The following is a 13177-nucleotide window of genomic DNA, read 5'->3' as shown; positions in this document are numbered from 1 at the left end:
TGTTTGTGCCATCATTCCAGTCCTTGCCACTCCTTGTCATATGCCAGTAGTGGAAGGATAGCACAAACAGGTCTGGTACCCAGGCTATTTCTAGCTGTGCTCTTATCGTTGCATCTTCAGACAATGGTTCAGTTTGGGATGTCTTTCTGGTTACACTTTATTTCATGATATATAGATTACCCATATTTACTAAGAAATGACATGGTATAGATTACCCATATTTACTAAGAAATTAAATGGTATAGATTACCCATATTTACTAAGAAATTACATGGTATAGAATACCCATATTTACTAAGAAATGACATGGTATAGAATACCCATATTTACTAAGAAATGACATGGTATAGAATACCCATATTTACTAAGAAATGACTTGGTATAGAATACCCATATTTACTAAGAAATGACATGGTATAGAATACCCATATTTACTAAGAAATGACATGGTATAGAATACCCATACTAACTAAGAAATTACATGGTAATAGAAATGGTTATTACACTGCAGTGATGTAGTTAAATCACTAAACCTCCAGTCCGAGTTGAGTTCCAAGTCCCTAGTGTAAGTTACTTTCTCAATGTAACCTGTTACAGTTACTAGTTACCTGTCCAAAATTGTAATCAGTAACGTAACTGTTGGATTACCTCAGTAACGTAATCTGATTACATTCAGTTACTTTTAGATTACAGCAGTCGCACCATTAGAAGACATAGCTTGGACTGTAGCCTACAAAGCCCATTCCTGCTCTTTTCCCACAATCCATCAAATACATTTGGTGTGTCATCATAGTGGTCTCTGACTTGTAGTCAGACTCGCTCAGGTGGAACAAATTAAAATGTTTGCCTTTTTTCAATGCTGATTTGAATGTCATTGAGAAAACATCCTTTCTGAATTTAAAAGTAATCTTCGAAGTAATCATTTAGTTTTTCAGAAATATCTGTAATCTGATTACAATATTTTAGCTTGTAACATAAAGGATTACAGTTGCCATTTATTTGTAATCCCTTACATGTAACAGATTACATGTTATCCGTTACTTCCTAACCCTGCTCACAAGCTACTTTTCATTAGTGTTGTAAGGCTAATTAGATAATACAGCTATGTAACATTTGCTGCTGCAGCTAGTATGTTGAATTATGCAAAATATATTTTTCTGACAACAAAGTCATAACCGGTTGAGTCCATGTCCGAATCACCATTGGTCCGAGTCGGCGTCATGGAAATCTTGACTTGAGTCTGAATCAAGTCTGAGTCCTGTACTCGAGTACTACAACACTGTTACACTGTATGAATTACTATATGGGGGGGGGGGGGGGGGGTTCATTAAATCAACCACACCAAGCACCATTTGGTACTAGGTAGTTACCAATTGTGTGTAGAAGTTTTTGAAGCCTTTTGTCCTATTAGACACCAGGTGAAGGCTAGTGAAGACAGTACAGTAAAATAAAGTGCTATAATTCTTCAGACAGCGTGATATGTAGTAACACAGTGTGTTTCAGTATGTTAATAAGAATATAAATTGCTAGTTAACTGCTCATTTAATCTAGATATACACTAATTTAACCATAATTAATACCCATAATTTCATCATGGCTGTAATCATTATCTTAGTTAGCTCTTTTTGTAGAGTGAAACATGTATATGATGAGTGCTGCTGAGAGTGTAGAAATTGTTTATCTGATGCAGTATATACACTTTATCCTTAGTCTCCCGGAGAAAGTAAAATACTTCCTTCTCCTATCATGGCTTTCTGTTTCCCTGATAACATCAAGATGTTTCCCTCTCCAGTCCAGATACTCAACGTTAGTCATTTCTGATAGACTTTCCTCTTTCCTTCCATCCTGTTGAGGGACAGTACAGACCATAGAAATGGCCCCAAAGCACCTCTGACCACAGCCATTTCTCCTGTTGATGTACAGTCAATATGGCCGCCACACCGGTCCACCAACCACATATCATTATCTTGAAAGGTAATGTCCATTCTAGCAAATCTATTTCTATGGTACAGACTTCCTGATGCTCCAGTACTGTAGCTATGCCACAACCATCCAAGTTTTCCTCTGCCATTGAAGACAACACACAATAACACCAGACCTCACCGGTACAGACAACACACGATAACACCAAACCTCACCGGTACAGACAAAACGCGATAACACCAGAGCTCACCGGTACAGACAACACACGATAACACCAGAACTCACCGGTACAGACAACACACGATAACACCAGAACTCACCGGTACAGACAACACACGATAACACCAGAACTCACCGGTACAGACAACACACGATAACACCAGAACTCACCGGTACAGACAACACACGATAACACCAGAACTCACCGGTACAGACAACACACGATAACACCAAACCTCACAGGTACAGACAACACACGATAACACCAGACCTCACCGGTACAGACAACACACGATAACACCAGACCTCACCGGTACAGACAACACATGATAACAACAGAACTCACCGGTACAGACAACACACGATAACACCAGAACTCACCGGTACAGACAACACACGATAACACCAGAACTCACCGGTACAGACAACACACGATAACACCAAACTTCACCGGTACAGACAACACACGATAACACCAGAACTCACCGGTACAGACAACACGTGATAACACCAGAACTCACCGGTACAGACAACACACGATAACACCAAACCTCACCGGTACAGACAACACACGATAACACCAGAACTCACCGGTACAGACAACACACGATAACACCAGAACTCACCGGTACAGACAACACACGATAACACCAGAACTCACCGGTACAGACAACACGTGATAACACCAGAACTCACCGGTACAGACAACACACGATAACACCAAACCTCACCGGTACAGACAACACACGATAACACCAGAACTCACCGGTACAGACAACACACGATAACACCAGAACTCACCGGTACAGACAACACACGATAACACCAGACCTCACTGGTACAGACAACACGTGATAACACCAGACCTCACCGGTACAGACAACACGTGATAACACCAAACCTCACTGGTACAGACAACACACGATAACACCGAACCTCACCGGTACAGACAACACGTGATAACACCAGACCTCACTGGTACAGACAACACGTGATAACACCAGACCTCACCGGTACAGACAACACGTGATAACACCAAACCTCACTGGTACAGACAACACGTGATAACACCAGACCTCACCGGTACAGACAACACGTGATAACACCAAACCTCACTGGTACAGACAACACGTGATAACACCAAACCTCACTGGTACAGACAACACACGATAACACCGAACCTCACCGGTACAGACAACACGTGATAACACCAGACTTCACCAGTAGTGACCTTCATCAGCATGACAGGCAATTCTCATTAGATCAGGATTTAAAAGATGTCGGAGACCAACCATGCAGCTTTGTGTTATTAATCCCAGACTCTCCCTCACCCTCCCACTGGTCTAAAGGTGGCCTTTACGTCTAGACTGAAGCTTCTGTAGTCCACCGCTGTGAACTTTCCCTGCTGGTTGCCTGCCTGGTCTCTTACGGAGAGAGAAGAAGAAGACAGAGGCCGGATTAACATTCAAATCAGAGTGTGAATGAAAAGTGGAGATCTGAGAAGGAATGCAATTTGGTCGGCAGCGCATTGTGTGTGTGTGTGTGTGTGTGTGTGTGTGTGTGTGTGTGTGTGTGTGTGTGTGTGTGTGTGTGTGTGTGTGTGTGTGTGTGTGTGTGTGTGTGTGTGTGTGTGTGTGTGTGTGTGTGTGTGTGTGTGTGTGTGTGTGTGTGTGTGTGTGTGTGTGTGTGTGTGTGTGTGTGTGTGTGTGTGTGTGTGTGTGTTTGAGGGCCGGGTGACATTTCATCAGCAGACCATCAGGATGTCAATCCGCTGGTGAAGGCTCATCTCAGGTTAATATTAATAAAGAATTCCTTTTTCGCCTTCCTCTTCCATCAAGCACTTGGCAGGCTGTTGCCTGTTAATTACATTTCAGTGGGTGTGAATTGGCGGAAAGATGAGCTGGCTGGAGGAGTACAGAGACAGAGTGATGGTGAAGGAGAGGACAGAAGGCAGGGATATTGAGGGAGGAAGTGAGGGAAGAAACGAGAGAGGGAGGGAGGAAACAAGTGGGGAGGTGAGGGGAGAGAGGAAGGGAGGGGGGCGCTGGTGAGGTAGGAGAGGAGAGTAAGGGAGGGAGGAGGGGAGGAATTGTGAGGGAGGAGAGGGATGGTGAGAGAGGAGAGTAAGGGAGAGAGGAGGTGAGGGCTGGTGAGGGAGGAGAGTAAGGGAGGGGGGAGTGGTGGGATGGTGAGGGAGGGAGGAGGGGAGGGATGGTGAGGGAGGAGAGTAAGGGAGGGAGGGGATGAGGGCTGGTGAGGGAGGAGAGTAAGATAGGGAGGAGGGGAGGGATGGTGAGGGAGGAGAGTAAGAGAGGGAGGAGGGGATGGGAGGGATGGTGAGGGTCAGATCGGTGTGCAGGGTTTCACAAACAAACTAAAGTAGTGGACGAGCTCCTACTGTGAATGGAAACAGGATGATTAGTTTTTCGTTCCAAATGGCACCCTATTCCCTATGTAGTGCACTACTTTTCACCAGGGCCCATATGGAAGCAGTGCACTACATAGGGAATAGGGTGCTATTTGGTACGCTACCGCGTCTTTTGTCCGTATCGTGCCAAAGATGATGGATGGAACCATACACTAACAGACTCAGAAAAAGGAATTGATGTTCAACAAATGTTCAGTGCTTTATGAGATCATACCTGGTTTCTAATGCTTTCAGTGTTTCATCAAGTCTCTGTAGTGCCTCATGGTTGGGGTTTGCACCTTTGGGACTATTCCATTGGTTCCACTGAGTTAGGCAATCTCATTCAAGAGCAACTATTGTATTTCAATGAAAACAATTATGTTGAACCTGCAAGTGTGTTCCATATACTGTACCACAGGTGAAGTAGATAAAAGATGGAAGCCCTCTTATGGAGGCTCTGCTTTTTCAGGTTTAACAGTGTAGGATGAAGTTGCCCCTAGACGCTGATCTTAGGTCCGTTTTGCATTTTCACCACTAAATCTAATCAAATGTTATTTGTCACATGCGCCCCCCAATACAACAGGTGTGGACCTTACAGTGAAATGCTTACTTACAAGCCCATAACCAACAATGCGTTTTTAAGAAAATACCTAAAAAAAAGTAAGAGATAAAAATAACAAATAGTTAAAGAGCAGCAGTAAATAACAATAGCGGGGCTATATACAGGTGGTAGCGTTACAGAGTCAATGTGCTGGGGCACCGGTGTTAAGGTAATTGAGGTAATATGTACATGTAGGTAGAGTTATTAAAGTGACTATGCATAGATAATAACAGAGAGTAGCAGCAGCGTAGAAGAGGGGGTGGGGGCAATGCAAATAGTCTGGGTAGCCATTTGATTAGATGTTCACTAATGGTTAATGTTAGCATGAGAGGAGGGGAAGCTAATCCTAGATCTGTACCTAGGGGAAACTTTAACCCAGAGCGTAATCAACTGCCACATTCAGAGCAGGTGTGTCTGTTGTGGCATGCTAACGAGCTGCATATTAATTAGCAATCAGTGTCGGGGCTCTTAATAAAAGTCCCCTGTACAGAAAATGCCTCGTCCAATAAGTCTTGTAAAGTAATGTAACTGAATAATTTGACCCATTGTGTGATTAGACATTTTGAGACAATAATTCCTAAATATAAACCTATGGTACAGACTTCCTGATGCAGTCTGCTCTTGATCAACCAGGTTATTATTGTGAACATAATTTGTTACTGATTTACACAGCTAAATAACACATTTTGTTAAAGGTAAATTTGGAATTTGACAAAAACTTATTATCCAATCATCGCTGACCTCTGACCCCCAGCTGATTTGCTGACCGCTCCCCCGGACCTGACCAACGCTGCGGCCATGTACCGCGGCCCCGTCTACGCCCTGCATGACGTGTCCGACAAGATCCCCATGACCAACTCGCCCCTCCTGGACCCCCTGCCCAACCTGAAGATCAAGGTGTACAACTCCTCTGGCCTGGTCACTCCCTCGGAAGACCTGTCTGACTTTTCCTCCAAGCTGTCCCCTAAGGTCACCCAGTCCCTGCTGGACAGTGAGAACATGAACCTGCGTAACCAGAGCCTGGCTCGGACCCGAGACCCCTCCTGCACCGCCGCAGGATCCTTCAACTCCCAGGGAGGACACCTCATTGTTCCCAACTCAGGTACTCAATCAATCAAATGTATTTTTATCAAGTCCTGTTTCAAGTGTTTATTGTCACGTGCACTAGTACAGTGAAATGCCTTTTCTTGCTCTTTCCCAACAATGCAGTAGTACAATAAAACATTTATAAAAAAGTCAAATAGGACAAAGACACATGAGAAATATAAATAAGAAGAACACTAGAAAGTAGGTAAGCTAAATACAGGGTCAGTTCCAGGGTCAGTAGCTATATACAGGGTCAGTTCCAGGGTCAGTAGCTATATACAGGGTCAGTTCCAGGGTCAGTAGCTAAATACAGGGTCAGTAGCTATATACAGGGTCAGTTCCAGGGTCAGTAGCTATATACAGGGTCAGTTCCAGGGTCAGTAGCTATATACAGGGTCAGTTCCAGGGTCAGTAGCTATATACAGGGTCAGTTCCAGGGTCAGTAGCTAAATACAGGGTCAGTAGCTATATACAGGGTCAGTTCCAGGGTCAGTAGCTATATACAGGGTCAGTCCCAGGGTCAGTAGCTATATACAGGGTCAGTAGCTATATACAGGGTCAGTTCCAGGGTCAGTAGCTATATACAGGGTCAGTAGCTATATACAGGGTCAGTTCCAGGGTCAGTAGCTAAATACAGGGTCAGTTCCAGGGTCAGTAGCTATATACAGGGACAGTTCCAGGGTCAGTAGCTAAATACAGGGTCAGTAGCTATATACAGGGTCAGTTCCAGGGTCAGTAGCTATATATAGGGTCAGTTCCAGGGTCAGTAGCTATATACAGGGTCAGTTCCAGGGTCAGTAGCTAAATACAGGGTCAGTTCCAGGGTCAGTAGCTATATACAGGGTCAGTTCCAGGGTCAGTAGTTATATACAGGGTCAGTAGCTATATACAGGGTCAGTTCCAGGGTCAGTAGCTATATACAGGGACAGTTCCAGGGTCAGTAGCTATATACAGGGTCAGTTCCAGGGTCAGTAGCTATATACAGGGACAGTTCCAGGGTCAGTAGCTAAATACAGGGTCAGTTCCAGGGTCAGTAGCTAAATACAGGGTCAGTTCCAGGGTCAGTAGCTAAATACAGGGTCAGTTCCAGGGTCAGTAGCTATATACAGGGTCAGTAGCTATATACAGGGTCAGTTCCAGGGTCAGTAGCTAAATACAGGGTCAGTTCCAGGGTCAGTAGCTTTATACAGGGTCAGTTCCAGGGTCAGTAGCTATATACAGGGTCAGTTCCAGGGTCAGTAGCTATATACAGGGACAGTTCCAGGGTCAGTAGCTATATACAGGGTCAGTTCCAGGGTCAAGAGCAATATACAGAGTCAGTTCCAGGGTCAGTAGCTAAATACAGGGTCAGTAGTTATATGCAGGGTCAGTTCCAGGGTCAGTAGCTATATACAGGGACAGTTCCAGGGTCAGTAGCTATATACAGGGTCAGTTCCAGGGTCAAGAGCAATATACAGACTCAGTTCCAGGGTCAGTAGCTATATACAGGGTCAGTTCCAGGGTCAGTAGCTAAATACAGGGTCAGTTCCAGGGTCAGTAGCTAAATACAGGGTCAGTAGCTATATACAGGGTCAGTTCCAGGGTCAGTAGCTAAATACAGGGTCAGTTCCAGGGTCAGTAGCTATATACAGGGTCAGTTCCAGGGTAAGTAGCTAAATACAGGGTCAGTTCCAGGGTCAGTAGCTATATACAGGGTCAGTAGCTATATACAGGGTCAGTAGCTATATACAGGGTCAGTTCCAGGGTCAGTAGCTATATACAGGGTCAGTTCCAGGGTCAGTAGCTATATACAGGGTCAGTAGCTATATACAGGGTCAGTAGCTATATACAGGGTCAGTTCCAGGGTCAGTAGCTATATACAGGGTCAGTTCCAGGGTCAGTAGCTATATACAGGGTCAGTAGCTATATACAGGGTCAGTTCCAGGGTCAGTAGCTATATACAGAGTCAGTTCCAGGGTCAGTAGCTATATACAGGGTCAGTAGCTATATACAGGGTCAGTTCCAGGGTCAGTAGCTATATACAGAGTCAGTTCCAGGGTCAGTAGCTATATACAGGGTCAGTTCCAGGGTCAGTAGCTATATACAGGGTCAGTTCCAGGGTCAGTAGCTATATACAGGGTCAGTTCCAGGGTCAGTAGCTATATACAGAGTCAGTTCCAGGGTCAGTAGCTATATACAGGGTCAGTACCAGGGTCAGTATAGCTATATACAGGGTCAGTTCCAGGGTCAGTAGTTATATACCGGGTCAGTTCCATGGTCGGTGCCAATACCATATTTACAATATGCAGGGATACTGGAGTGGTATGGTTAGATATCTATAGAGGTAAGGTGTCTAGGCATCAGAATATATGATCAACTTTTTACATCAACAGTTAAGTGCTTTACAGATACCCAGCCTAAACCTCAGAGTAGGCGATGCAGAAGCCCAGTGGTACTGTCATTTCTCTGAGCCCAATACTAATGACTGAGTCACACCTCATAACAGGTGGATGTGTAGATACCAGGCCAGCCCAGTACAGCTCAGTTCAGTACAGTTTGGCCCTAAAGTGTCAATCAGGCGTACTGTTTTCTGTTGTTCTTTAAGTACTGTAAATGAAGCTTCTATTCTAGACCTTCTAATGGATCTGGTTTAGGACTCACTATGAGTGTGTGATTATTGTGATTCTATCTTCTCCACATCAAATAGCATAAGTGTATAAAGGCCTGTGAGACTCTTGCCCGCCATCATGCCACCCTGCCAGCATGCCACCCTGCCATTATGCCACACTGCCACCCTGCCATTATGCCACCCTGCCATCATGCCACCATGTCACCATGCCACCATGCCACCCTGCCCCCTGTCACCCTGCCCCCCTGTCATCATGACACCATGCCACCCTGCCCCCTGTCACCTTGCCCCCCTGTCATCATGACACCATGCCACCCTCCCATGCCACCACCCTGCCATCGTGCCACCCTGTCATCATGCCATCCTGCCATGCCACCACCCTGCCATCGTGTCACCCTGCCACCCTGTCATCATGCTACCCTGCCATCATGCATCCATGCCGCCCCCCTGTCAGTGCCTATTTTCTCTCCTTAGGGACACTTAGATACCCAGTTGAGATGCCACTCATCAGTTCATTGACAGTATTTCAGTATTGAATGGACAGTTTGTTGATAGTATAGAGATGACCAGCTTTTAGTCCTAAAACCCGGAAATAAGTTACTCTGGTTTGTTCAGGAATTAGGTCTGAGGTTAACACGGGCTTAGGAGATCTTATATGTTTTGTTCTGAGATAATAGCAGTCAGTTAACATGACCTTTATGTTTTGTTCTGAGGTAATAACAGTCAGTTACCATGACCTTTATGAATAATGAAGTCTTTATGTTTTGTTCTGAGGTAATAGCAGTCAGTTAACATGACCTTTATGAATAATGAAGTCTTTATGTTTTGTTCTGAGGTAATAGCAGTCAGTTAACATGACCTTTATGAATAATGAAGTCTTTATGTTTTGTTCTGAGGTAATAGCAGTCAGTTAACATGACCTTTATGAATAATGAAGTCTTTATGTTTTGTTCTGAGGTAATAGCAGTCAGTTAACATGACCTTTATGAATAATGAAGTCTTTATGTTTTGTTCTGAGGTGATAACAGTCAGTTAACATGACCTTTATGAATAATGAAGTCTTTATGTTTTGTTCTGAGGTAATAACAGTCAGTTAACATGACCTTTATGTTTTGTTCTGAGGTAATAGCAGTCAGTTAACATGACCTTTATGAATAATGAAGTCTGTATGTTTTGTTCTGAGGTAATAGCAGTCTACAGTCTACATGACCTTTATGAATTATGAAGTTTTGTGTTTTTTGTTATTACATAAATTCTTCAAAATACGCAAAAAGTGACTGATGAAGATTATCTCATAGAACAAAATGTAGAAGATCTCCTAAGCCTGTTTTTACCAAGGACCTTATTTTCAGCGTTTATCCCAAAACGCCATTCATTTTTCTCATAGGCTTTGACCAACGAACCATGGCGGAGTTAGTGCCTACAAAAACACGCCATTACCGTTTCTCTGTTCGTTGACATTGTTTCAGTACTGTATTGAACTGACAGTTCGTTGAGTGTTTCAGTACTGTATTGAACTGACAGTTCGTTGAGTGTTTCAGTACTGTATTGAACTGACAGTTCGTTGACATTGTTTCAGTACTGTATTGAACTGACAGTTCGTTGAGTGTTTCAGTACTGTATTGAACTGACAGTTCGTTGAGTGTTTCAGTACTGTATTGAACTGACAGTTCGTTGAGTGTTTCAGTACTGTATTGAACTGACAGTTCGTTGAGTGTTTCAGTACTGTATTGAACTGACAGTTCGTTGACATTGTTTCAGTACTGTATTGAACTGACAGTTCGTTGAGTGTTTCAGTACTGTATTGAACTGACAGTTCGTTGAGTGTTTCAGTACTGTATTGAACTGACAGTTCGTTGAGTGTTTCAGTACTGTATTGAACTGACAGTTCGTTGAGTGTTTCAGTACTGTATTGAACTGACAGTTCGTTGACATTGTTTCAGTACTGTATTGAACTGACAGTTCGTTGAGTGTTTCAGTACTGTATTGAACTGACAGTTCGTTGAGTGTTTCAGTACTGTATTGAACTGACAGTTCGTTGAGTGTTTCAGTACTGTATTGAACTGACAGTTCGTTGACATTGTTTCAGTACTGTATTGAACTGACAGTTCGTTGAGTGTTTCAGTACTGTATTGAACTGACAGTTCGTTGAGTGTTTCAGTACTGTATTGAACTGACAGTTCGTTGAGTGTTTCAGTACTGTATTGAACTGACAGTTCGTTGAGTGTTTCAGTACTGTATTGAACTGACAGTTCGTTGAGTGTTTCAGTACTGTATTGAACTGACAGTTCGTTGAGTGTTTCAGTACTGTATTGAACTGACAGTTCGTTGAGTGTTTCAGTACTGTATTGAACTGACAGTTCGTTGAGTGTTTCAGTACTGTATTGAACTGACAGTTCGTTGAGTGTTTCAGTACTGTATTGAACTGACAGTTCGTTGAGTGTTTCAGTACTGTATTGAACTGACAGTTCGTTGAGTGTTTCAGTACTGTATTGAACTGACAGTTCGTTGAGTGTTTCAGTACTGTATTGAACTGACAGTTCGTTGAGTGTTTCAGTACTGTATTGAACTGACAGTTCGTTGAGTGTTTCAGTACTGTATTGAACTGACAGTTCGTTGAGTGTTTCAGTACTGTATTGAACTGACAGTTCGTTGAGTGTTTCAGTACTGTATTGAACTGACAGTTCGTTGAGTGTTTCAGTACTGTATTGAACTGACAGTTCGTTGAGTGTTTCAGTACTGTATTGAACTGACAGTTCGTTGAGTGTTTCAGTACTGTATTGAACTGACAGTTCGTTGACATTGTTTCAGTACTGTATTGAACTGACAGTTCGTTGAGTGTTTCAGTACTGTATTGAACTGACAGTTCGTTGAGTGTTTCAGTACTGTATTGAACTGACAGTTCGTTGAGTGTTTCAGTACTGTATTGAACTGACAGTTCGTTGAGTGTTTCAGTACTGTATTGAACTGACAGTTCGTTGAGTGTTTCAGTACTGTATTGAACTGACAGTTCGTTGAGTGTTTCAGTACTGTATTGAACTGACAGTTCGTTGAGTGTTTCAGTACTGTATTGAACTGACAGTTCGTTGAGTGTTTCAGTACTGTATTGAACTGACAGTTCGTTGAGTGTTTCAGTACTGTATTGAACTGACAGTTCGTTGAGTGTTTCAGTACTGTATTGAACTGACAGTTCGTTGAGTGTTTCAGTACTGTATTGAACTGACAGTTCGTTGAGTGTTTCAGTACTGTATTGAACTGACAGTTCGTTGAGTGTTTCAGTACTGTATTGAACTGACAGTTCGTTGAGTGTTTCAGTACTGTATTGAACTGACAGTTCGTTGAGTGTTTCAGTACTGTATTGAACTGACAGTTCGTTGAGTGTTTCAGTACTGTATTGAACTGACAGTTCGTTGAGTGTTTCAGTACTGTATTGAACTGACAGTTCGTTGAGTGTTTCAGTACTGTATTGAACTGACAGTTCGTTGAGTGTTTCAGTACTGTATTGAACTGACAGTTCGTTGAGTGTTTCAGTACTGTATTGAACTGACAGTTCGTTGAGTGTTTCAGTACTGTATTGAACTGACAGTTCGTTGAGTGTTTCAGTACTGTATTGAACTGACAGTTCGTTGAGTGTTTCAGTACTGTATTGAACTGACAGTTCGTTGACAGTGTTTCAGTACTGTATTGAACTGACAGTTCATTGAGTGTTTCAGTACTGTATTGAACTGACAGTTCGTTGAGTGTTTCAGTACTGTATTGAACTGACAGTTCGTTGAGTGTTTCAGTACTGTATTGAACTGACAGTTCGTTGAGTGTTTCAGTACTGTATTGAACTGACAGTTCGTTGAGTGTTTCAGTACTGTATTGAACTGACAGTTCGTTGAGTGTTTCAGTACTGTATTGAACTGACAGTTCGTTGAGTGTTTCAGTACTGTATTGAACTGACAGTTCGTTGAGTGTTTCAGTACTGTATTGAACTGACAGTTCGTTGAGTGTTTCAGTACTGTATTGAACTGACAGTTCGTTGAGTGTTTCAGTACTGTATTGAACTGACAGTTCGTTGAGTGTTTCAGTACTGTATTGAACTGACAGTTCGTTGAGTGTTTCAGTACTGTATTGAACTGACAGTTCGTTGAGTGTTTCAGTACTGTATTGAACTGACAGTTCGTTGAGTGTTTCAGTACTGTATTGAACTGACAGTTCGTTGAGTGTTTCAGTACTGTATTGAACTGACAGTTCGTTGACAGTGTTTCAGTACTGTATTGAACTGACAGTTCGTTGAGTGTTTCAGTACTGTATTGAACTGACAGTTCGTTGAGTGTTTCAGTACTGT

At 42.9% G+C, this 13177-nt stretch overlaps 1 protein-coding gene across 1 annotated transcript in view; it reads left to right on the top strand.

Annotated features, from left to right (window-relative positions):
• unc5ca (unc-5 netrin receptor Ca) overlaps window positions 1–13177 on the top strand; it is a gene marked incomplete in the record, with an annotated part of 261508 nt that overhangs the window by 196136 nt on the left and 52195 nt on the right. The window contains 1 exon segment of the mRNA XM_055918711.1: window positions 5905–6252. Within this exon segment, the coding sequence (XP_055774686.1) occupies window positions 5905–6252 (348 nt within the window).

Source organism: Salvelinus fontinalis, chromosome 4 (assembly GCF_029448725.1).
Source record: "Salvelinus fontinalis isolate EN_2023a chromosome 4, ASM2944872v1, whole genome shotgun sequence".
NCBI classification, from domain to species: Eukaryota; Metazoa; Chordata; class Actinopteri; order Salmoniformes; family Salmonidae; genus Salvelinus; species Salvelinus fontinalis.
This window is presented reverse-complemented; position numbering and strand designations above follow the sequence as displayed.